The 26,871-nt window shown below is 44.2% G+C and overlaps 1 protein-coding gene across 14 annotated transcripts in view; it reads left to right on the top strand.

The window, feature by feature from the left end:
• The window catches only part of ncam1a (neural cell adhesion molecule 1a), a 164,534-nt gene that overhangs the window by 104,100 nt on the left and 33,563 nt on the right, over nt 1-26,871 (top strand). For 6 of the 14 annotated variants that reach the window (XM_072701882.1, XM_072701879.1, XM_072701878.1 and 3 more), the window contains exons 2-11: nt 8,727-8,801; nt 9,605-9,811; nt 10,191-10,334; nt 11,875-12,012; nt 12,447-12,564; nt 13,410-13,570; nt 13,784-13,926; nt 14,207-14,230; nt 20,552-20,581; nt 25,226-25,376. In XM_072701882.1, the coding sequence (XP_072557983.1) occupies nt 8,727-8,801; nt 9,605-9,811; nt 10,191-10,334; nt 11,875-12,012; nt 12,447-12,564; nt 13,410-13,570; nt 13,784-13,926; nt 14,207-14,230; nt 20,552-20,581; nt 25,226-25,376 (1,191 nt within the window). The remainder of the gene's footprint in view (nt 1-8,726; nt 8,802-9,604; nt 9,812-10,190; nt 10,335-11,874; nt 12,013-12,446; nt 12,565-13,409; nt 13,571-13,783; nt 13,927-14,206; nt 14,231-20,551; nt 20,582-25,225; nt 25,377-26,871) is intronic. The other 8 variants (XM_072701883.1, XM_072701880.1, XM_072701890.1 and 5 more) reach the window with 2 other exon arrangements.

Below are 26,871 nucleotides of genomic sequence, written 5' to 3'. Positions count from 1 at the left end.
ATCCATTAGAGGGATTGTGCCACAGATGACAGCCGGCACTGCTTTAGAAGAGCATCGCCACTGCACGATTATAAATTTGGAGTAGGAGACAACTAATAATGCTGCGTCGTTTTTGAAATTGATGAAGCAATCAGACAACTGCTCTCCCCAGACAAGGACCATCAGCATGCCGGGAAAGATCGGTGCGCCCGTAAGCAGGCAAAATTAGCTTACGATTGCGGGGAACCTTTACTCCAGCCTCACAGTCTGCCCCCTGTGGGCCCCACATCCCCTCGACTCTCAGCCTGTAACCATGTTTAACTACCAGCATGCTTTTAAATACCAGGCCTCTGGATGCTTCATCTCCATGAAGCTCTAATGTGGCGGAAAGTCTCAATCCAGCAAAGTTTGAGGGAGGGGTAGGATTGGGGTGATGAGGGACCACAGAGAGCAGCTTTATCTGAAGGCTACCCAGAGGTCCCAGCTCAGCACCTCGCCCCCCCCACCCCCAGAGACTACCTTCAATTATTATACAATGACGCAAGACAATGCCTGACGTATTCCTTGTTCAGATTCTTCTCAGATGTGCTTCTCTTCTGGTGAACAAATGGCAGATTACTGGTTGATCTTGGTGGGAGCATGCAGAGGGAGGGGGTGGGGGGGGAGGGGGGTAATGGTTGTCCTCCAATGATAAGAAATTATTAGAGTTTATTAACTCGCCAGATGGTCTTATCTGTGTAAACAACTCACATATCTCACTCTGAAACAGGAATTGCTTGGACGTGGTCATTTCTGCTACAGCGTGTTTCTGGTGATAAGTGAGATTGCATTTTATAGCTATTATATTTGTATCAAATTTGTCTCTGTGTGTTTATCATTATTTGTACCTTCTTTTTGGTATTTTAGTGAACTCATTTTGTCCTTCATAGCTCCTTGGATTGGATATTCAGAATTACCCTCAAGCCTAAATAGAAATACATGGAAAAAAACAAGACATTCACAGCAAGAATCCAGTTTAGACGCTTTATCTTCTCATCCAGATATCGGCATTTTCTTTAAAAGTGTGATAATGCTTAACGGCCACGTCTTCGCTTGGTGCATTGATCCTTCTGTCGATTCTCAGGGTTTAATTGGGGGGGGGCATCGCCATCCGACGAGGGGGAGCCACCGTCGTTTGCTAGCTAGTCCTTCCCTTTGAGGCAATTAGCCAGGGATGAAAGGATTTTCAAGTTGCCCGAATTGCATGCAAATTTACAGCCACCATCGTTATTCTTCTGATAAAAGCTTGATAGCCTCCCTCTATGATGGTTTCTTCTCATTTTAATGGAAAAAGCGAATATAAAGAAAGAACTGAGGCCTATTATTAATGTATAGTATAGCAGATATCTATAATCGATATGGGTCTGTCGGCTGGAAAATTTCACATGGGTTTTGATGGTTAGAATTTAACGTCTTTGTAACACGTTAGAATGGAATGACACAAGTAGCTGAGTGCTACTCCCCAGCACTTTCAGAAAAGCGACAACTAACTTTATGAAAACATTTTTACTTGCAAGGTTTTATTGCATTGGGATTAGCTAAGACTATTTCTGATGATCAGCCTGCTCATCTGAGATAAGTTAGTGGCACATAATAGAGTAGAAATGGGTCTTCGGATCAAAACGGTGCAGTTTGAAGTCTCAGAGGGGCATTTTTTTTTATTTCAGTACAGCATCCCCAGTCTAATACTGTAAGCTATGTAAGCTCTTTTGGTTTAAAGAATCGGTTATGTAAGGAAATTATATAATGTAATTTCGCTGTTTTTCTTTATGGCTTCCACTGGTAATTTTAATTACTGCAGGCATGACTCAGGGAAAAACGTTTTACCCATGTTTACCGCAGTGTCTAATTGGGTTGGACGGGTGGAATTACAGAACGCATAACGGCCTGTTTTCTTACTAAGCATAGCGACATTTTTGCTGCACGTTTAATGGGTTGAGCAAGGGCACCATGGCTATTTTGCTCTTTATCCCCCCCTAAATAAATGTACACTAATTAGTTTAAATACTGTGGTCTCATTCATGTTCATTAAAATCAGATTTCCCCCCCCCCCCCCCCAGTAAAGGCTTAGCCCCCCTTTTCATAAATTTCTAGCGATTCCTCTGGCATCTGATGTAAGGTGTGCCTGGCTAGAGAGATTGACAGCCCCCCCCACTCTCCACATACACACTGCTCACCTTAGGTGCCCATTGCCAAGGTAATCTCCTTTTTTGTTTAGTACCTTACGTGACCTGTAGGGGACGCCATTCAGCACTGTCGGTGAAGAAAGCCATTTGTGTCGCTTGGCTCCTGGCCGGTCCTACTATCAATGTACAGGCCACTACACCTGCGGCTAAAACTGCATGCAGATCACCTTCCGGCACATTGTTTTGTTTTCTTTTATTTATATATTTATGTTTCACATTCCTGACATGTTTCACTGCCAAACTCAAATTACATATGCATAATTTAGAGAAAAGGGCTGCAAAAGCATTCGTTAGATTGGCTCATTTTGACAGCACACAAAATAATGGAATATAAATCCTGGTTTTAATCAAGAGTGGCCACACATATCTAGGCACTTTGTTGACATTTTGCACCTCGCATAAATCAAGACAGAAAGCGGGTTAGGGGATCATTCTGTTTATTTGTGAAAATTCACCTGCCATTCCTGTTTTGAGTCGTTGCACCTGAGTTCTATCATGAACTGTCATGTTTATGTGTAAGAAAAAGTAATCAAAATATGGTTCTGTTTTTACATAAGGCACGCTAAAGAAGAATGATAACATTGTTAATGGCATAAAATGGTTCATTTCAAGAGCAGCATTAATATAAACGGGAATGAATATTTGATGTTTAATTTAATGCTCCATTGTTGCCGTACATTAAAATCGGCGCTTATCTTAACATAGTGGGTAATGGAACCAGTCTGTCTGCCCTGTTCCCATGGCTTCGCTAACTGTCACTAGGCGCGATACGTACCCGAAGCTGCAACCAATGACAATGTATATCAAAGAAGGAAGATTTGTTACATAGCATTTCCCACGCCCATCATTTCACGTGTCATACTGACGCTGTTTTCTTATCTCCATATTTCTTGATTATTCAAGCCTCTGCCCCAGTATTTTGCAACTTGTTTCATTCTTTGCTCAATTATATGCTGTGTCACTTCACAGTGCATAATCAGTAAAGATTATTGGCCAGATACTATGTATCCTATTCAGCATATTATTATCGCTTTCATCCAATGAAACATACTTTTTTCCATAATTGCATGTTTCCCTTGGAGTGATTATGATTTTTTTTTTTCTCTTGTTTTGCGAAAAGGCATAAACTCGTTCAAAAGCTGCTTAAGCTCGGACACAAATATTTGGATGTTCATTAGAGAATCTCCTGTAGAGACCAGTTGACAGGAGCCCCAGGAGCGTATCATTAGCCTTCAGCTTCAGAGCTAGCCAATGACGTGGGCCAATTTGCAGCACAACAGTTACAGCACTCTTGGTACATGCTTGGTATTCATTATCAGGTAATAAAAAAATGATGCATCGCCCTCCCCGATACATACACCAGGGCAGAGCATACGGTAGTGTTCTGGAAACGTCTTTGTTCAAGGGCGCACACGCGTGCTTCTATCCTGCCGACGGTTCTGCAGGTTCAGCGGCGCTGTTGGCAGCGCACTTACGTTCCTGGAAGCTAATGAGGAAGCAGTGTTTACTCATAATTAATGGAGATTACAAATTCAGATACATGCTGCACTGGTCCATTTAGCTCTGAGTGCTGCGGGGACTTTGCAAAATGTACGGTTTGTGCGTCATTAGGTTCGAAATATTTTACAATGGGACACCTCGGACTATCCAAATGCACAGTGACCTAGACTGAACACTCGCTCTGCCTTTGATCAGCAGCACATCGCAACGTGTGGGATTTTAAAGCTCTTTTTCACTACAGGAAAATCTTAAAACAATAAAAAATTAAGAGCCACGAGAAAGTTTTAGCGAAGAGAGCATGTTTTAATGATTTAATGTCTTTGTGAGCAGGTAAAACACAGCCATCAAATGAACACAACTTGCCTAGCAGAGCAGTTACCGTAAGGAGTAGAATACCCAAAGCGTGCTCCTCCTCCACTCTTTGCTTGCACATGCCACTAACACAGGTGCTCATCGTATCTTACAAAATGCAATTAAGCCTTCAATATAGATATAGCGAAATGCAAAAGAAAATGCTAATTTTACACTGGTCTGGAAATTAAATATGCATTGTTTTTAAAATTTGCACTATAATAAATGTTGCTTTAATGGACAGATGGGATTGGCCAAGACTTATTACCGACGCAAAACCTTATATGGACAACTGAATGTCGCGATATGGCGGAAGGAAGCTATTTTGAGTCCTTAGCCGCAGTTGCCGTAGGAAAATAGGCCAAAGACATGATATATGGGTTGATGTGCTGTAGCTTTAGTGAGTCTGCCAGGTTACAGCCTGTTCTCATTTGCTTCTGGAAATTGATGTGCTCGTTCAGATGGGGCCGTTTGACACTCTAACCACACAGGACGATCCAGACGCCAGATTCCCGCGTGTGATTTAGAGATGTCCCGCATTTCAGCTTCTGCATCATAACGTCATATCATGTAATTCATATTGCGCGCAGAAAACCGCCACTAGCAAGCACCTGCCAGATAGTTTGTGGGAAATATGTTGCATATGGCAGAGACAATTACATTTACACTATTTGTATGACAATTAGAAGGATTATGTAATAGGCTGAAGGCTATTGACAGATGGCTTTTAAACATTAGGGGTATAGTGTAGCGAATGTCACGGAGTATTGCTTGCGCAATAACTGTTTATTGTGTTTCTTATTTCCCGGTTTGATGGTTTATGATTTTATGAGTGTTGAATTTCTTAGGGACGCCAGCATTGAAACCTGTCTAATCTGACTTTCATTGTTTTTAACACCGAGGGAATCCGTCTCCTGAAAAACAGAATTAACCATTTAATGTCACAGTGCTGTTAAATCTTTAGGTTGAACAGCAGATTCGAGTGTGTAACCAAGTATATTTTTATGTGAATTTTTGCGTCCACGCCATTGTATCTTTCGAACAAGCATCATCTTAAAACAGAACAGAAAAAATTGAATACTTTGATCTTTAATCATGGCCAAATAAAAACACAGAGAAGGTTTTTGTTGACTCTGGATTACAGTATAGCATATTTAATCTGCCACATTTTTTCGTCTGGTTTGTTTAAGACAGCTTTTCATCAGAAGTTCAGTCATGATGTAAAATATATATAGATTTTTCTGTTGGGTATAAGGTCACAGTTTATATTTTGACATTAAAAGAGACAAAATTAAAAATATACTTTCCCCTTGCAAAACTGAAAAATTAAATGTCAAGACTGATATTTAAATTAAATTTGACTGAACCTTTTTCCAAGCCAAAGGGCATTTTTTGAGATAATCCTTGACACAACCAGACAGAAACTGATGTTGGAACAATGTTAAGCTTTCATTGATTTGTCTACAAAGCAGGTGGAAATTGCATGCAACTGTTCTGGAATGTAAGCAATGTTACAACCTCAAGTCAGGAGAAGAAATAAGTGATGCTTCTTTTGTCAATATCTAGTAGAATATGATTGGCCACCTTCATTGTCCCTTTGCAATGCTTCTCTGAAACTTATAGTTAATTGGTCAGAAATAGGAGATTCAAGATGAATATTGCTGTTATCTTTCATTAAAATGGAAAATGTTTAATTGGAAATTGCTTTGCACACAAAGGGATCTCATATGTTTCCTTTGCCAAAAATGCTTCTGAAGGAAATAAGTGCTTGTGTGAAGACCAGACTGTCTGTTTTTCAATTAGCATGTCGATTTGCTTCACTGCGTTGATTTTTTGTTTTGCTTGTTTCACTTTGGCTTTTTTAAGGACCAAAAAGCAGTTTAACATTCTGTTGACAGTCTGCAACTTAGAAAATGAAGAACTGATTGTATTCACACATAATATAAAGACTGTTTTCTTCTAATCCCTCTGACAATAAACTCAGACACTAAGAAAGAACAGGCTAAAAGTGCTGGTTAAGGTTATATTTTGGATTTTGGATGATGGGGTACAAATTATGTGAATAGCATTCTTTAATTCTGATGACGTTCTGAAAAACCACGTGGCAGAATCTTCACAAACGTTGTTATTGTCTTTGCAGTCCCTACCAATTTGTGTCTGTGGTCTTCTTCTGAGGGTCGCAGTAACGAACATCAAACGATGAATTCCAAGCAGATGGGTGGCAGTATACATTATTTTAGCTACTGCGCAGCCTTTAGTCATATTGTAACTGCATGCAACAATTACCACATGAACAATTTTTGGGCGCTCTCTCAACCAACAAAAACATCTCACGCTCTGTGATGAAAAAAGATTGTTGTGGTCGTATAGCTGGAGTATTCAGGCCCATGCATTTCACACTGAAAACAATAAAGGGGGAATTTTCCAGGCCAGTTAAGGTTTCATGACTTAGGTTTTGTCATTTCTTAGTTGTTAGAACACCCCCCCCCCCCCCCCCCCCCCCCCCCCATATAATCTAGTACAGTTTGTTCCGACTCAAACGATTCATTGAATGCCAGGTTTTCAAGCATTGGACGACCCCTTGGGAATAATGTCCATCATGGCAGATCTGTGGTTGCTGTCATCTGGGTTTAGCTGTGTCCTGACAGGACAGAGGCCTGGTCTGAAAAGCTGCAGAAGGCCGGTATGATCAGAAAATGCACCATGTCACCCCAGAGCAGTGATATTTTCAGACTCTGAAAAGAAAACAAAAAGCACATCCAGGGTTTTTTAATTATCATTATCACAGTCAGGCCACCTTAATTGTTTACATGCGGTTCATGAAAATAAAACACAGCAGCTGCTTCATTAAGGTTTTATTTTTCTCTGCTGGCTGGTTTAGATGATTTAAAAACATGAAGTGGATTAGATAGATCTCAAGAAGCTACCGTGATTTGATTAATGACTTTAATACCTCCCACTTGACAGTAAGTAAAAAGTACCCTAACGTAGCTATGTAGGCCGCTTTCATTAAACTACGCTGAAAACGTTTATAAAGTGCCGTTATTCAATATCAACCCGACACGAGAACTCGGGGGCAACTGTGAGCGGAAATTAAGTTTATGGGAGGCTTACCATTCTCTGTTGCCTAGCACTGAGTACTAATTGCTACATCAGCTCAGAGGAGCATGAGGAAGGGATTCGTACGGGCAATTACAGAGCTGTGGTAGGTTTGCCTCGCCACAGTAATCACACCTTTTACTACAGGTGAGGTACAACTCTGCTGCCGGACTCAAGTTACTTACGCTATGACTCAGAAGAGTCAATTCTTACACTGACTCAACCCTCCGACATTCTTATTTTTAATGACGAGAAGGCTTGTTTTTCAATAAAGTATGTAATGAAAATAGATGTGTACGTCCATATTATTATTTTCATTAATGAAACAATTGGATGGAATGTACCTTCCAAACACAACTTAGCACATTATAGATTTACCATTTTTTGATTTGTTTGCTTATTCAATATGCATTACATGACCCAAAAATCATTAGGAAATGAAGGATGTAGGGGGAAAAAACTCATCTTATTGAAAAATATGTGTTTAAACGCCCTAGTTCCATAAAATTATTGATAACTTGTTGCTGATATAACATGCTGCTGCTTTAGTAGTCAGATTATTTGGGACAGTGTTGCCCTGGTGTAAACAAGACAAAATTCTGCTAACTGCAAGGGGTTTCTTTGTCCTTTGGCTTCGGAACAACAAGAGGGGAAAACATTTAGTTAGAGGGGGAGATTTCTGCAAACGTAATGCCTGCTCGCAGAAGCCAAGATAGGTGTCACCCACTAACCAGCCAGAAGAGCATCATGTTAATCAAGTTATTCCTCTGAGCAGCTCGATACCAACAGGTCGGCGCTCAGGAGTTACGCAGTAACAATCTCTGCAGATGATGTTATTGCAAGAACCACTATGACATCAGCATTAAAGGGATACTTTCCTTATCTCCTGGTGTCTTGCTTGAAACCTTGAGATTGTTAAGAGTTTGTGGTTGCTGATAGTCCCAGCACAGACACTCCGCGTACGGACCAGGAATGCGTCGGGTCGGATGGCCCTCACGCAGCATCCAGATGAGGCTTATCTTCAGGGAGGCAGGCGCAGTGTCACCAGTGTACTATGTACAGCAAGCTGGAGATGAAGACCCTGTCCAGAAGGGGAGCAGTTTCACAAACCCCGAATTGTCCTTTAATATCACAGAGCTTATATTCTAAACGGGCCTCTCTATATGAAGAAATTACATTTTGAGTCTAATTGCCATGCACCATTAAACATTATAGCTAAGCAGAAGCTCATTTTTCTTAATTTATCTGTTTATTTAGAAACCATATTATATGTGTGTTGATGTATTTCTCAAATGAGTGTCGAAACGTCTTCAAAGAACATGAAGTAGTGCTGGTTTAGCAAAACAAATTAAATGAACAGAGGGAAGAGGCAACTTTTCAAGGCAAGCGGTTCGCAATTTATTTGGTGGCATAATAGTTTGTTTGTTAAAGCCATAAGCGGCAGCTTGCGGCGTCCTGTTTACGCTTGTGTGATGTCTGCCCGTTCGCTTTGCCGCTTCCGCCCCCGTCCGCCTTCCCGACGTCTATGTGACGATGGTCTCTGACACCTTGTGATGTTCTCCTCTCTTTCAGCCACTCTGCAAGTGAACATCATACCCGCCCAAGGCGAGATCAGCGTGGGAGAGTCCAAGTTCTTTCTGTGTGAAGGTAGGCAAGATCTCGTGACAACTGTCAGTGATGAGAGTATCAAGTATTCTGAGTATCAGTCAAAGAGCTGAGACATATGAGGTTACAAGTGGCATCATCCGATGGGAATTCTCCTCTAAATCCCTCATCTAATTCCCCAAGCTGAATAATACCTAAGTGATCTGATGGCCAGCACCAGACACAAGTGTATGTGATTTGGTTGGGGTCGTTATTAGAAATCGTTAACCATAGTAGACTTTTTGTCATTTTGTCAAAACAAATTTTGTTGATCCATACGTCTTTTAACTGCTTATCTTCGCCCGGCCTGTGAAAGGGCCTGGAGCACGTACCAGCAAGCTTAGTGCTCACATCACTTAGAGGACACGCTGTGTATTTTGTCAAGCAAGTTATCACAAAGCACTTACCAACAGAATGTTTGCAGGCAGTCAGTAAAAATGAGGAAAGAAAATAATTTGCTGATATGCAACAAATTGACGCTTTGAAATAGGGCAGTTAGTTGGAATATAATGTCTATAAACACATAAAATACAAATTCCATTATAGGGATATGAAGGGGATTTCTTTGACATAGCTGACAGTAATTAGTTGACCATGGTCAGGTGGTTGGAGGGAGAGTAGTGAGGGTGGATCAGTGCAGATGATTGGCAGTTGACCTGGTCATGCTGAATATTCCTCACCCATTGGTTAAGTTTTGAAAAGCATGATTAGCCTGTCTACTTTACCTAGCTTGTGGGAAGTGTGGTAGGATGTCTCATCACGGTTGCTACATTACGTGTCCTTGAATGCTTGGGGTCTCTTTCAAGCTATCGGTGATGTGAAGGAAATCGACTGGTTCTCCCCGAGTGGCGAAAAGATCCTGCCGAACAGACAAGACATCAGTGTCACCCGAAATGATGACTCCTCAACGCTCACCATCTACAAGGCCAATATCGACAATGCCGGCATTTACAAATGTGTGGCCAAGGATGGCAACATGGAAACTCAGGCCACGGTGACCGTGAAGATCTATCGTAAGCACTGCCTTTCTGTCCCCGTGTTTTTATATGCTTCTGCTGATTCTTTGCATCGCTTCTCATCAGTGGCTGCTGGATAACGTGGTAAAAAGCATTTGAGGTCTTAGACAAAGGAGGTCTGGCTTGAAGCTGCAATTTTATGGCCTACGAATAAAGGCCGAGAAAGATTTTTTGCCATAATTGAAATATTATACATTTTATCAGCTCCTGACATTTATGTCTGCTGTATTAAAAGGCAGAGAAACTTATCTGCAGGCCCACAAATGCCAGTAGGCAGTGATGGGAGGGGAACGTTTTTTTTTTTTTTGGTCATGCTCTCCTACAAAACAAGACCACCATACTGAACAGAAAATCACAGGCACATTTTATCTTGCAGAAAAGCTCACGTTCGAGAGTGCCCCCTCCCCTCAGGAGTTCAATGAAGGTGAAACCGCCAACATTGTCTGCGATGTAGTCAGCTCGCCTCCCCCCACGATCATCTGGAAACGCGGAAGTGGCAAAATTCAGATGGACAAAGATGGTGAGCCGTGGCGCCGGCCTGTTTCTCTTTGCCTTTTCGTCTCTTTGTTTGTTTTCGTCTTTCTCTATCAGTTGTGTATTCCATCTCGCTAACTGCTTTCCAGCTTGTCCCCGAGGAGCCAGCAAACAGCCATGCATCTTGATCACTGACATTTTTCTGACAGACAGGACTGAGCGTGAATAGGAAGCCAAAACTGGATTTTCGTCTGCTTGTTTGTTTGTTTGTTTATTTTAGTTGCTTTGTGTTTCGATCAAATTAGGAGATTATTTTGTATGCATGGCTATTTCTAAATGTAGAAAAAGGTTTGTAAGAAAGTAGAAACTTGCAGTGCAACTGATCTATTTTCCCCGTTTTGCATTTTATTTGGAACAAACTATTTTAACCTTAAAGCATTCCTCCTTCCCGAACTGCTGGAAGACACAAGGCGACTGCAGCTGTGTGGTGTTTTGGCCGTTCTCTTTGTTCATGGGTCTATGCCTTTTTTTTTTCTTTTCCCTGCCACAAAGCCACTAATTACAGACACGTTGCAAAGCGCCCACGTAAACAGCACTTTCAGCATTTCTCCAGTTAACCTCTTGCACTCTCACCTTGCCCCGCATGTGTACGTCGATCAGCAGCACACGTGGGTAGCATTTGGCACTGTTATTGCCGAGGTCAGCATTTTATGGCGAGCTTTGCCAGGTTTTCCTGGCCTTGCGGTTTACTGCAGTGTGTTCCAGTTCCAGTGAATGTTACTATTGAAATCCGATATATATTACATTTCAGCTATTTAGCAGACACTAAGTGACGTACAGTTGAGTAAGCAGGGTCAGTCGGTTGCTGGAGCAATCGGTGTTAAGGGCCTCGCTTAAGGGCCCAATGGTGAAATCGCTGTCGACCACAGCAATTTAAACTGGTAACCTTCCCATTGTGGGTATGGATTCAAGGATTCTAAAGCCATATTGTCATTTGTGCAAGTACAAGTACAATTAAATATGTGCATGCATGTGCATGCATGCCCTCCTGTAGACTTTTATGTGTGCATATAATATTTTCATGGCCTGAGATTTTATAACCACTCTGATTATTAGCACAGCACTTGAATTTTAGCTATTTAATGATAGTTGCTTCCAAGTTGCTCAATAGCACTCAACAGGTGAACAGTTTTTAAAAATAAACATTCAGAAGCTCTGGAAAAAGCAAAAGAAACACAACCATAAGCCAGTCTTTATATAAATAATGCATTAGACATGTTCTTAATGGTTCCTCAATGAATTAAGCAGTAAGCGGCAGTTTATAGGAGATTTTGTATGTCATGAGCTAAGATTTTTTTATTTTACATATTATGTATGTTTATTTTAAACTAGCACATGGTTATTCAGGATTGGGTTTTGGTTCTAAGTTCCAAATACACAATACGAGTGCAGTCCTGATGCATTTTCATTATCTGAGCCGACAAGAACCCATCAAGTGTGATGAGAAGGATTGCTCACAAGGAATCAGGGTCTCCAAACTACAGCTGAAGGTCTCTCTCTCTCCCCCCCCCCCCCCCCCCCCACAGTACGGTTCAAGGTCCTGGACGGCAACCACCTGCAGATTCGAGGTATCAAGAAGACAGACGAGGACGATTACGTCTGCGAGGGCCGTATCATGGCCAGGGGGGAGATCGACTTCAAGATCATCAAGGTCGTCGTCAACGGTGAGCTTTCTCTCTGCCTCCTTCCATCTGCGGGAGACTGTCTGACGACTGAATAGTGGAATCCTGTTGCCAGGAAACACTGCCATCTTTGCTTTTTATTATTAATTTGAGGCCAAGTTTATTTGATGTGATATTTAAAAGCATCAGTTATAAGCGAAATCATGCTTGTATTTCTTTCCAATTCCCAATAGTATTTTAACCAAATTTTTCACAGAGCTTAAGATTTCACCCATTTATTGAATTTAGTTTATAGTACAGCTACTTAATTAGAGTCTTTAGGGGCGAAACAGCAAGGAAGTTTTAAACCGCTGTAGTGCTGAGCCAAACTGCTGTCACGTGCGCAGATTTCTGTGTACGTGTCCATCCCGCTTTCCACATCTCTGCTGTCCACAACGTTGGCGTTCCTGCTAAGCCACTGTTCCCGATCTCTGCAGTTCTCCCGACGATCCGGACCAGGCAGGCGGAGGTCAACGCCACGGCGGACGTTGGGCAGTCCATAATGCTGGCATGTGACGCGGATGGCTACCCGGAACCGACGGTGACATGGGCCCGGTAAGGACAGGCAGGCAAAGACTAGCTCTGCCCAGCCGATGGACCAGAATGTCCAAGTCCAGCCCTGAGTTCCTTAAGCCGGTCTTTGAAACTGTTGGTTCAGCATCGATGTTGGTATTTCGACAGGCCGGAGATTTTGACTGAGAGTGAAAAGAAACAGATGAAAAAAGGGAGCGGAGAACGGGGGAGGGTGGTGTGTGAAAATGAAAACACAGATCAGAGGATTCCTCAGCCTGGGGGAGCGGAAACTGAAGGAACGGCCACTCGACAATTTGCCATTTGTTTTTAGGGGGGCTGTAGACAGCGCTGCCATTTAGCAGCGCGGCGGGGGGGCGGGGGGAGCGGGTGGGGGGGGAACTGCGGGGTGGAGCCGCTGTGTGGTCTCTGTTCCCGCTGCCATGGGGGTCAGGGCCCTCGTCCAAAGATCCCAAAAAGTTGATTAGCATCCTAATCAGGGTCTGTGAGAGAGACACACAATTCCTCCCTTACAGATCACCGTAAAAGACGCTTCGTCTCACATTACATTCACAGTGGTCCTTTTTTTTTATTAGTTTAAGAGTCCCCAAGTTTCATACAGATGTAATTTGGCTAATCGCTCCGTAGATTAACGTAATTCTTTTGGACTTTATACACCCGTCTGGGGGGAGGTTGTATTGCAAACAGTCCTTCAGCAGTGGGAAGTGAAAAAGTGACCTTCCTTCCATTTTTGCGGTTTTTTATCGAAAAGGGTCAAAAACGTGAGTAAAAGAAAGCAAAGGGTTTGTTTTACGGAAGATAAAAGTGGAGCTTACTCACCTGAACCCGTCTCCTTGTCTGTTTCTGTAACCCCCCCCCCACCCCCCCAGCAACAACATTGTCCTCGAGTCAGGCGATAAGTACAGCATCAACGACGATGGCTCCGAGTTGCTAATAAAGCACGTGAGGAAGGTGGATGAAGGGGATTACGCATGCATCGCCAAGAACAAGGCAGGCGTGAAGACTGAGGAAGTCAGCCTGAATGTGTTTGGTAAGGGCAGCTGGGTATAGTGCAAAAAATACCCCACTCACTGTATATCACGCTATGGAGCCTATTTATGTGCGTGAGTGTGTTTCCGGTGGCCCCCACCATCCCTGCAGCGGTCGTCTTATTTACATGTCGGCCGCGTGCCGATGAAACGGCCGGCCGCCGCGGCTCGCTGGTTAGCGTTGCGTACAAACGCCGTGCCGCCTCCTTTTGCAGTGCAACCCAAAATCACGTACTTGAAGAACCAGACGGCTTCTGAGCTAGAGGAGCAGATCACGCTGACCTGTGAGGCTTCGGGGGACCCCACTCCTAGCATCGTCTGGAGCTTCGGCCGGCGCGTCTTCAACGAGGGAGAGCAGGTGCGGGGGTGCGGCGGCAGAGAGCCAGGGGTCTGTGACATGCTGAAGAATGGGTTGGGGGGGGGGGGGGCACCAGAATGGACAGGGCACTCCTCCTCTCTGCTGAATATTGAGCGGACCCCCAAAGCTAGCGCGTCAACATCCCACCCATGATGTCCATTGATCTGCTCGCAGGTGCCCCCTAGTGTAATACAACCAGAGCGCAAGCAGCACATTCAAGTCAGCACGCTACCTCTGTGGTCTCCGTTGGTCATTTCATACGTTGGTTTCTCCCTTGCAGGCTCCATATAACAGGATTTATCAGGTACGAAATCAGTCAGGTACAGTAAAAAAAGAAAAAAAAAAAAAACCTTTTTTTTTTATTGCTGATGTATATTCAGATTAAAACAAAACCCTGATAGAGTCAAATAAATGTGAGAGAAGACATTTGTTTGGTTTTCTAGAACCCTGTAACTCCCAATAACCTCTTAACAAGTGATACAATGCAGTGTAAATCAGACAAGCACTTATGGTCCCTAGATTAATGATCTTATCAGGGTTCGAGAGTTTAATGTTGCAAAGATGTTGTATGATCGGCAGGAAGTTAGCCATCCCTAACAGAATCCCCCTGGATTAAAAGCAGATCACGTCAACAGTGAGCCTAGACTTTCGGTTTTCTTTGGACCCTTTATCTGTGGGGTGAAAAAGAAAACGAGAGAAACAAAAAAGTAAAAACAAACAAATTGCATTGCCATCAGTCCAGCCATGTTTCCATCCCGCCCATGCTGCCATCGTCACGGCGTGTCCATCTGGTGCATGAGTTGGGGGCCGGGGGTATCCCCTTGGCATGCCCGGGCCACCCCCAACGGAAAGTCCCCTCGATCGTTTTTTTTTTTTATCCCCCGGCTCCATTGTGCGGCATCTGTGTTCGCAGAGGGAAGAGAGACGGCACGGAAACACCAACCCATCCCACCCCCCCCCTCTCCTCCCTTGGCCCCCCTCCCCACACCGCCCAGCCCGCCTTGCTCAGCGCCAGCCGCTCCGACAAAAATAATTAGCAGTTATGGAGCCATTTGGTTTCATTGCATTTCCATCGCCGCGGAATCGGGCGGCAGCATCCGAGGATGGACTGCGCCCGCGCTCATGATCAATATTCAGCCATCTTGAGAAGCTCCTCTCTCTTTCTTTGGGAGCGAGAGGAAGAGAGAGTGAGAGAGAGTGAGAGAGAGTGAGGCAGAGAGGGAGAGAGAGAGACTGTCTGCTCCAGAAGGAAAATTCCGCCTGTAGCCTTGCAGTGCCAAGGACAGTGAAGGACGGTAATCCCCCCTGCTAATTATTTTTGAATCTTGCCGCTCTTCTCTGGTGTTTCTGTTCTGCTAGCAGCATGTTCTCTTCTCGCCATTGCTTTGGGTGTGATGAGCCGTGGGGGGGCCGGGGGGGTGGGCAAAGGGGGTCCGATTTAGACCACCTCCGACAAGCTATTTTTAAGTGTTCTTCTGCCTCACTTTAAGTACACAGCTCTGTGTTCCGTCACCATAACCAGCTGCCTCCGTTTTGATGCTGCTGTGCTCTTATTTTTACCCCCTTTCTAGGTGGATTTTAAGGTCCTTATTGTACTTTGTTTCCAACCCGACTTGGATGGTTTAAACACCGACTGCAATTCTTAAGTATTCTCTTGTGATGCTAGGAAATGACCTGCTTCTGGGGTTCCGCCGGGTTTACCGCCGTTAGTGACGTGTCTCAGCTTCCACTGTCACAATTAAGCAACCCTGAGTCACGTCTCCAGACTCGGTCGGAAGCCTCATGGCCTCACCTGTCACCCGGACTAAAGACACTTTAATTACTGAGCACATCGATCAGTCCACAAGACAGCAGAGCGAACACAGTCCTTTGTGATTAAGGCAGTATTTTCTTTAGCCCTGGAGGACAGTTGACTTTCACTACTCTTCCCCTACCTTCCGTGCAGAGTCGTGGTGTCAAAAAACGCAGGCATCGCAACAGACAGGAATGTACAGTTTATTCTGAATATTATAAAATGTACATTCATACTGCGGCAGTAGCTAGCATGCGCTGTTTCCCATCTCTGCCAAACTGAAAACTGGTGTTAGACTGCTTGGGAACAGCCCACTAATAGCTAAGAATAGGCAGCTATATTTAACTATATTGTTGTGTTTAACTGTGTTAGGAAATAATCGAGCATCTAGCACCATATTCAGGAGATTATCGCAAGTAGACGATGCTTAATATTAAACCCACAGAGCCATGTTGTAGTCTTAGAATGGTAATCTTTAGGATATGAATTCCCGATATCGATCTCACACCATTCAAGACTTCAGACCCTTCCATCTGCTGCCATTCTGCCTGCGTGAACGTACCTAGCCCCCTGTCGCCCCCTGTGGCTTTATCAGGACATGCAGAATGAAACGGGCTGAGCCTGACCAGACTGCCCTTAGCATTAGCATACCAGCAACAGTCGGGAAAGAGCTGAATGAAAGGGCATCCTTAAGCAGCGACGGTGACTCACGGGAAGACAGATAAGAGAGTCTCTACCGAATATAGGTTTTTTTTTCCAAAAAGGCTTAGATCGATGTGAGGGATTTGGGATGAGGCCTTTTCCAAAGAGGTTCAGCCTGTGGTGGCGGTGGATTTTAGGGGGGCTGGTCCAGATCTCTGCACACTGCTCCTCGTCAGCCGAAGAGGAAACACAGCCTGGCAGGCTGGGGTCCTTCGAAGGCTTGCGTGTATCTGTCTTCAAGCCCTGCCGCACCCCCCCCCACCACCCTTCCGTCCATTTCACGCCTGCATGCCTGCATGTGAAAGCGTGCGGTTGGGCTGCCTGTGCATCAGTCATGAGGTTTTTTACGGAAGATGTCCGACGTGTTACATCATGGTTTAATTTTTATTCATCATTCATGCATGTTACTGTCCTATTAATATGGCACACGCTCACATCTCACGAATCTCACGTTACACCCATGTGTGAACAACTCCAGTGTCTCCATGGTGTCTGATCTGAGAATCCAGTTCTTCCCCGTAACAAATAACTTGACAGACAGAGTTGGGTAATTCAAGTCCAGAGAGTAAAAGTCCAGACAGACTGCAACTTTTTATGTTCAGCTGGTTGGTTGAAACAAAATCTTGGTCTGGACTCTCGGGACCTGAATTACCCAATTCTAGTGACAGGTAAGGTAATGGTTGAGTGGGGGCGCTGGGCCCAGTTTAAAGGCACGGGACAGGTTGAGTGCAGATTAGAGAGTCAACAAGGCTGTGCAGTTGACACGATCACCTCCGGTGGATTCAGTTAATCAAGGATCCGGTCCAGGCACTTGGAACACCCCTGTCTGCTACTTATAGCTTAGTCAACCCATAAGGCTGAATGGATCACTGGTCTTGGTTGGTAATCCACTGACTGACATATGGGGAGTTCGTGCAAATATTCCGCAAAAAGTCAGGTTTGACTTGAACGTTGTGTAACCGCAGTGTGTGATGTGAACGAAGAAGAACACAAGGAGCCGGCGTGTCGTGACGAAGTCTGACAGAGTGTCTGAGGCACAGACTCAGAAATAGAGAGACTGAACACGGCGATGTGGTCTTGCTTCATCTCTATGATATCTTGCATTGATAAAATGCATTTGAGCCAACTTTCTCTGATCAACTGAACTTTGCAGTCCAGTTCTACTTAAGACACAATATCTCTTACATGCGGCAATTAATTTTATTGTTCACAACATAGGAAGGGAATGGAGCTTACGTTTGAATGGACATGTTTTTATTACAGCACAGATTCCGCCAAAGTATCCCTTACGGAATTGTAGCTCCGAAGAATGCGTGAAAATCCGCCGACACGTGACGCCTGTTTGTAAGAGGCGATTTCCAATCGTTGATTCGCAGTCACTGTAGCATCCTGCCTCCTAATTATATGTATAACATGAGTTATTATTTAATATTTTGCAAATGGAACCCTGCGGACGAAACTGTAGTGACACACTACTGCGGAATGCTGTCAGAGGCGAGCATGCGTTAGAAAGCAGAAGTGTGACCATGAAAAGCAAAGCAAAGGCCTGATTGACACATAGGCTGGACAGACAGGAAGCGCACATCTGCGGCCCTTTCCAAGATCTTAATCCCGTGACAGCATCGCAACAGCCGGCTTTCAGGAATGCCATCTCCATGGGAAGCCTTCTGCCTTCCGTTAAAGCCAGGCTCCCATCCGTCGGAACGCAGGGCCCCCTAATGGCGAGACCTGTCAGATTTGAGCGTGCCTTGGTCATTCCCATCATGTGTCTCCTCATCCCAACTTCCCATAGTTATCCATTCGTATAATTTTATTTATTTATCCATGTTACAGGCCAATTCATCATGTTCACAGAGATCAGCACGCATATTCATGATAGCTAGAAAAATAAAATTAAAATAAAAAAATTATTAAATAAACAAAAATCAATGAAATACAATTTAAAGTAAAAATGACCAAATAATGCCTACTATTATCAAACAAGTCTACTATTATCATAAATATTCATAAACTACTGTTTAGTTTGCAGAGGCCTAGAGGTAATATAGTATTCATTTTAGAAACTTAAATAGGATTAATAAACATCACTAGTGTTTGCCTTTAAGTAGTTAACAAAGTTTGAAAATGTAGTCAGTGACAAATTACCGGAGGGATAAAACTGATTACCTATTAGAGTGAGAATCCTTTGGAGATGGAAGGGATATTAAAGTTGACTAGAGAAATGAGTCTTTCAGTCTGCAAGTTAAATGCATATTTGAAATTAATTTGATAATCAAAGTGTACATTAGCACCACTATTTAACTTTTAAAGGTACTTGTTCCATTGCTGGGAAGACAGTTTCTCTCTTAGATGTACACTTAATGTCCTTCCCCCCTTAATTAACATCTGTTTTATGTTGGGGGGGGGGGGGTACTGTTCCCGCATAAGCTTGGTTTTAATAACAAGCCTGAAATTGGAATCCATTACGAGGTTGGAGCGATATACGGGGCCATACGTTTGGCAATTCCCAGCATCCCCGGCCCTTTCATCTGAGAGGCGGCCCTATGCTGCATCGATGTGGCTCCGAGTTCCCACGACACGGACAGAACCGCCACCAGGCCCTGGGGAAAAAAAAAAAACAACAGTGAGTGCCTGTTAAAGGCTACAAAAGACCCTTTACAGTACATCCACCCAGCCCTGGCGTAGAAATTACACAGATTACTTTCGAAGTAAAGGCTGGCTGGAGTAAATGATTCCACTAAGCAAAAAAAAAAACGTTACATTTTAATATAAATCATTATTTTAATATACTATAATAAAGTCTGTTTTCTGGGTATACATATCCAGCTCTATAGACAAAGTCTAAGTCAACTTCATTGTCACTGTGCACATGCAAAACAAAATAAATGAATGTCTATGTAACTCTGTAGCATTGATTGTGATTCCACATTATACAGACTAAAAAAAAATTTACAGCATCAAAATTTTTGATGAGGCCAGATTTGTGATATATTACTCAGCCTCTAATCAATGCGAGACTCCTCAAAGCCACAAAGAATTTCTTTAATGCCGTCCCCCTTAACTGCGAGGTAATCTCATCCAATCTCTCACCCTCGACACAGTGTCCATTGGCGACTCGTGTGGGGAGGAAGCTTTTGCTCCTCTGACCGCGCGTGATTACATGGGCCATGCCGACTAGCGTAACACGTGGTGGCGAGAGTGTGACCCACAGCTTCGTAGGGGTCCAAGCAGTGTCACCGTGGAGCCAGAGGGACACATACATGGCCAGAAAACACGGTCAAACAGACCACATCTCCACATAATGTGGCTAGGAAGTTTCTCCTTAATAACGACAGTGATCAGTTAAGAAATTTTCCATAACCTCTTATGAGTCATTATCTGTATTAGACCTAAAATGTGAGGATGTTTTATTAATCAGGTCAAATTTATTTCTCAGCAAATACAAATTCTAGAACAATCTGATATGCAAAGCGCTTGTTTATAAATATGAAAATATTTGTTTGAGGTTCGGCAATTTTGTTGAAAAAGGAAGTTATGGACTGAAATTACAGTACAGGCATTAAATAGTTTAAATTATTCTGTCCCAGAAGTAAAACAAGTTTCCTTAGGGCTTAGTATGATTTTAATTAGGGACAGTTTAGCCTTGATACCACTGTAAGCTCTTTAGATACTCCATTGACATAAAAAATCATATTAAATATAGTATAAACTTTAATTAATCAAATGGTTGAATTAGCCCAGTCAAATAGATAATTACTAAAAAATCTTTCGGTGTGCATGTAATGCCTTGTGTAGCAGTTAATACATCGTCAGTAAAGATGTGTTGCTTAAAACGAAATTCCAGGCATTGATTAACTGTTTAATATACCTGTTAAAACTGTATGCGTGAATTAATTGAACTGTAATTGTGTGAATATGCTAATTAACATGTTTGTTGTTTTTTTTTTACTGAACACATGCATCTTTTAACATGAGCTTATATCACTGGACCACAACAGGTAAAATGCGGGCTGCATTCTTAGAAAATTATGCATGTGCATTTCAGTGCAGTGCATGCCTGAACTGTGACTGAAGATTTTTAAGGATTTTTTTCTTTGTTTCGCCTTTTTTTTGTTCCTTTGTTTTCTCCAGGCTTCCTGGACTCGACCCGAGACCCACAAGGTATGGCTACTACTTACGTAGCCAGACTTTAGTTTACTAATGTTAGCGCCTCCCTGTGGTAGGCCAGAGTAGGGGTGTTGGCCCTCCCCAGCCAATCCAAACCCAGAAACTCCAAACCTGACAGTTGGTAACCTTGGTAACTAATAGACTTGGTCCCCAAGGCCGTGCCCTGGCATGGCAGTCATCTTGATGTCCATGGTGACTAATAGGTGGCTGGTCTCTCTCGCTCACCCGCTCTGGGATGGCCGTCAGGAGCAGGGAAAGCCAACACTCCTTTCTCTGCCATGGATTCATCCAGGGATGTTTGGATTTGCCTAGCCATGGACTAACCAATTTAACCAACCCAAACAGTTCATCTACCACTTCAGGCTTACAGAGGTTCACTCATCCATTATCCAGTTTAATCTTGAGAGCCTGTATATCCAATTAAAAAGATTTATACACATTTACTTTTTTTTATGAAAATCAGACGCTTTATAAAGCTATTAAATGTTAGTTTCTCAAGTTTCTAATACTTCTCCTGCACAGGAGACAATGGTTTCTCTTTGTTTTGATTTCAGAATTACGTCAAGATTTGTTTCTTGTTCTGTAGCATATGGGGCGTGTGGGATATTTTTGAAAATTCAGATTCCACTGGCACATTGGTTGTCATAATTTAAAAAAAAAAGATGATTAAAGATTTGTTTCCTGTCAAATCCCACAAACAAGCGCTTAGTAAACATGGGCCAGAAAGAGGTGTCATATTCCTCTGGGGTAGCTCCGGGAAGTCTCCGGGAATACACAAATAGTTTCAGGTTCTGTCTTTTTGCAAATTTCCAGTGTATTAACGAGGAAGTGACTTATTGTTAGTTGCTAAATACATGAGAAGATATACTGTCATGTATAAAAGATTGACACCCCAGATGATGTGGATGCAGAAGATGGATGGATGGACTGACATGTACAACAGTGACTGCTAAACTGAGGAGAAATACTGGAAATAATTCTTTCAAAAGCACAGATCACCAAGATCGTAGTTAGATACTTCACATAGTGGACATAGTAAATGGGGTAAATCGAGCTTCTGCGATGCCAGTTTGATTCCATTTTGCATCAGCACAGCATTGTTGAGTATCACGGGTCACTTGTGTACATCCCCCCCCCTCCCCCGCTGCCCATCTTAGATGGTGCATCCAGCCAATGACATGGGACAGATTATAGATAGCGGCTGACTTGTAGTTCTGAGAGCCGGAACCCTCTGTACCTCACATGTGATCGCCTCCCATTCATTGCAGAGAGGAACAAGCACTTAACTGCGTTCAGTGGCACTGAACACACACACACACACACACATATATATATATATACTGTATATAAAATTCAGGGTTTCTTGGTGTTAGGGACCAAGAATCACTACCATCCATTCCCAGTGTTTCTTTAGGGGCGGGGGGGGGGGGGGGGGCTCAATAGTAAGATGCGTCAGAGAGTTAGGTGAGGAATTGTATTGAGCTGAGAACCCCCCCGACGTCACTTAGCTCTCCCACCAGCCTGGTTCGCTGCTAAGTCGGCTCATTTCAAATCGAGTTACTACAGGCATTACTGCCTGCGGCGTCTGTGGTGGGGGCGGCTAGTCATGGGGCGGGGGGGGGGGCAGCTTGGATTACACAGGTTACACCCGGCTGCCCAGACTGTGCCGGGACCAAATTGTTGCCCGATTGGCCTGAGTCTGCTGCCCGCCTTGGCTTAGAAGAAATGCCTCAGCTAGTTACGAATCTGAATCTGCCAACCGTAATGCCCTACAGTCTGTTATTGTCACATCAGGTGACACAAAGCTGCTTTCCCCGTTATTATCTGGGCAGTATGTGGGTCAGAGGGTGAGGATGCTATGCATGGTGAGCGGTACATCGCTGGTTTGAATCCCGTGGTCAGCAGAGTGAGGTTTCCTTTGGGCCCGGTTGCTTCTGGGCCAGTCTGACTCATCTCAAAAATGGGTGTCACTTTGGATTGAAGCATATACTAAATAATTACAATGTAACTCACCCTCTTTTGATGATGAGTCTGCGGAATTACAAAAGTAGTCCCGGTCAGATCCTTTGGGTCACTGTATAACTGTACAATAGGCAGTTAAACAAGCTAAAAAGGAGCCACTGCTAGGCTATTCATGGTCTGGCCCCGGAAAAAAAAATCCCAATAGTAGGAGGAGGAGGAAGAGAACTTGGTCTGCCTGACTGACAGGCTTCTTCTGTGTATGTTCAGGAAGTGCTTTAATGAAACCAGCCCCCCCACCCCCCCCAGGGGTTCATTTTCCCAGGCTCCTGAGCAGAGCTGTAGTCGGCCCCCCTGCAGGTATCCTGCTGTCGGAGGTTTATTATAATTGCACCGCCGGTGCCCCGGTGCATTTATCCTCTTATCCGGGCCCCGACTCTGCAGCGGTTGGCGCGGCCCGCAACATTCACACATCCGGGGAGGAGGAGGAGGAGGAGATAACGGCGGCAGAGCAGGAGCAGCCACAAGGAGGCGGCGGGGGGGTGGGGGGTCACATCAGATATTGGTGTAGGTATAAATCACATGCCAGCATGAAGAGGTCGGGACCGGGGGGGGGGGGGGGTCTGCACACCATCGCTCGCGAACAATAGAGCTGCTCTTACCATTTCCCGGGGAGGGAGTGTCCTGCGGAGGGACGCCACACGCTTGTCGTCCCACCGCCCACCTATCGTCTTATCAGCACAACACCAAGGTCCCTGAGTCAGGTCCGGCCCTGTGAGAGCTGGTAACCTTCCCTTTCTTTCCGTCCTTCTGTTTGGGTGGTAAAAAGACAGTTTCCGAGGGCAAGCAGGGTGGGGGGGGGGGAGTCGTGAGTAGTTATTTTAATATGTCAAGTGATGGTGTGTCAGCCTGCATGACTAATAAATACATGGAATTCATCTCAGTTACAGGCTGTGTGTTGGGATTAGAACAGGGCAAGCCGGTGTGGCTGGTCACATATGGGTATGGCTCAGCCTGTTAGGACGCTGCGTGTATGATCGCAAGGTCACTAGTTCAAATCCTGGAGTCAGCGGAGTGGTTTTCTTGTTGGGCCCTTGAGCAGGGCCCTTAACTGCCAGTTGCTTCCGGTACTGTCTGACCCGGCTTCCAATTATACATTACTTACGATTAGAGCATCTGCTTAAAAAAAACACATCGTAATTTTCTCGATTATCGTAACGTCAGCCAGTGCCGACTGACGGCCTGGCGTTCTGTATAACAGCGGCCACCAGCCGGCTCTGTCGCCGTGACTCTAGGTGTTACGGTCTCAACACGCTGCCCTGTGACCTCCTTGTGGTCTTCTGTTACAACACACCGTAGGGGACGACTTATGGTACAGAATGTGCACTGCAGCATGCGAATCAACCTCTATTCAGATAATCTGCACTTCCCTCTCTCTTTTGTTATATCTCAGCATTTCGAAAAGATAAAATGTAGAAGAAAGTGCACGTGTATTTTTACAGGGAATTGTCATTAACGCTCTTGTCGTAATAAGGATGTTGATTGTTCAGAGCAAGAATGAGTTTATTTAAAGGAACATGAATTATGCTGTCAGAGTTTTAGACATTGCTTTGAAGTATATGTAATTATACTGAAATTGTTTCAAAATAGCTCATAATGCCAACATGACAATGGCAGACAGTGGGTGTGTTTGGGAATTGTTACCTGGAAATTGTGTACTTTCCAATTAACATGCAGCTGTGATCAGTGCTGTTGCGCCAGCATTTATAATAATAATCGTGTTCCTTGGGTTTTTTTTTTTTAAAGTTACAAGAGGCTGCTAATATAAATTGAAGTCATTAAGTGTTCTGCAAGTCTTTGATTGTTTGCGTCCTTTTTCAATCTTTCTGGTCAGCAGGCTATGCTTCTGAATCAGGATTAATCAAGCGGTAGTGCTGTCCTTTAATGTGGGGGGGGGGAGGTGAATGAAGAAGGAGCTGCAAGGACTTCACTCACAGCCATGGCGACGTGAGCCTTCCAGAAAGAATCCAGTGCTCCTCACACGATGACGGTTCTGTAACTGCCGCGCTGTATGGCCGCAGGACCGAAACGAGTGTCATTAACATAATCGTTACAATGTCACAGACACTTCAGAGGTTTGACTCAGGGCTGTGTAAAGGGGGCGGCGCCTCAGTCCAAGGTGATTGCCCCCTCCCCTGTCACTCACCAATTCAAAACATATTGGCTAATGATAAGGTTGGCCCTTCTCATGCTCGCCCCCCCCCCCCCCCCCCCCGCCTTAAAAATCCTATACAGTTGCCCCTGGTTTGTCTGAACTCGCTCCTCTAAGTAGCACTGCCAGTCTTCACAATAACGGGAAGTTTATAGGCACAAAGGTGCCAAGTTTATGAGTAGTGGCAGGCTGGCCGATATGGGCCCCGTTGTGAGTAAAACTGAACCTAGCAATGAAGCATCTAGTGTTGGTCCAGACTGCCTGCAAGCAGAAGGCCTGTTTTTCATTATATGATTTGATACACAAAGATGAAAAAATACCTCTCCGCTTTTTTTTGCATACATATATACAAAGCAAGAAAAAAGGTTTTGACACGCAAGTTCTGAGTTGTTGATTTGATTGGGAATAAAGGGAAGTTTCATCACGCTCAATGCTCTCTCTCTCTGTTTCTCTCTTGCGCCCCCTAGAGTCTGGATGACAATGTGGAGGTGCGCAGCCATGCCCGTGTCTCCTCCCTCACCCTGAAGTATGTCCAGTTCACTGATGCTGGCCAGTACCTCTGCACGGCACGCAACCCCATTGGGCAGGATGCCCAGGCCATGTACCTGGAAGTACGCTGTAAGGACCTGGAATTTTGTATACGCAATGTCTACTGGTCTACCTGATTTGTTCCTGGGTCTGAGAGGACAGCCCACTTCGTCAGAGCTGCCAATCAACTTAATGACTGCGAGGTGTGGGACAGCAGTAGAGAGCTCAGTGGTTAAGAAATGAATAGAGTGATTTGGAGGACACAACCGCATGTAATCTAAACCCATGTGGGCTTTATAGAGATTATACTAATGTTTCTCAACTCAGTCTTTGGGGACCCGCAGGCATACCTCAACCGAACAATCAAGAACGAATCAAACAATCAAGAACGAATCGAACAATCAAGAACGAGTCAAACAATCAAGAACGAGTCAAACAATCAAGAGCACCAAATAGCTGGTACCAGTGTGTTGGGTCCTGGAAGGTAGCAAAAATGAGGAATGTCTGAGGGTCCCCAAGGCCTGGGGATCCATACGGGTTTCAGGCAGAATGACAAAATACATCTCAACCCAGTCCTCCGGGAGCCCCAGGCACACCTGAACCAAATAATCAACGACAAACCAAACAATCAAGAACGAATCAAACAATCAAGAACAACGAATACTTGGTATATAAGTGTATTGGGACCTGGAAGGGAGCAAAACCAGGGATTGTCTGGGGGTCCCCGAGCACCGGGCTGAGAAACACAGGAATAACCCAGCAAATGAATGAAATCGCTTTGTGTAGAAACATCGACATCGATAATGATGTCACATATCACACTCGAATACAATTACAGCAATGAAAGAATAACAAGAGCCGCACTCGGGGATAAAACACTGGAACACTCCAGATGACACGTCAGCGAGGCTCACAGCCCATTATGAGCGAAGCGATCTCAAACTTTAAACACCGCCTCGTGTCACGACCGCATTTTTCTTGCCCTAACTTTTAATCTGTAGCGTCGTCACTCGAGTACGATCGAATTTTCTGCCTGACGAAACGGCATGCTAGCCACCCAGATGTAATTTAGGGGATGAAAGATACAGAGTAAAGACATTAGCGCTATCTGATTTTACCGCACTCTCCAGGCTGCTACCCCGTCCCGTGAAGTTGCAGTTCACTTTCATTCTTTGGCAAACACCATTTCGAAAATGACAGGTAACAAAAGGCTAATTGGATTAATTTTCCAAGTGCCTCAAACAAGCAGTTATGTGCGATAGCATCAGAATACACAATTGATAAAATAGATTTGATTGCAATTAGGCAGTGTCTGAGTCGTTGGGTTCTGGTTCTGCGCATGGCAAGACTTCGTAATCGGGTATAAAAAGATTCTCTGTCTGGGCCGGGGCTGAGGGCACACGTCCGATGGCGCCGAATGACATCGTCCAGTGAAAACTGATCCCAGATCAGACAAAATTGCTGACGCTGTGGGCACTGTGGAAAACACAGGGTCCACAGAGAGCGTGCTTTATGTCTCAGGGCATGAGGGCTGCCATTACCCCGACCGGGAGCAGCTTGAAAGGGACCCGTTTCCTCCTGAATT

This window comes from Paramormyrops kingsleyae, chromosome 18, assembly GCF_048594095.1.
Source record: "Paramormyrops kingsleyae isolate MSU_618 chromosome 18, PKINGS_0.4, whole genome shotgun sequence".
Taxonomy (NCBI): domain Eukaryota; kingdom Metazoa; phylum Chordata; class Actinopteri; order Osteoglossiformes; family Mormyridae; genus Paramormyrops; species Paramormyrops kingsleyae.
Note: the sequence above shows the minus strand (reverse complement) of the source record. Positions and strands in the feature narration are given on the sequence as shown.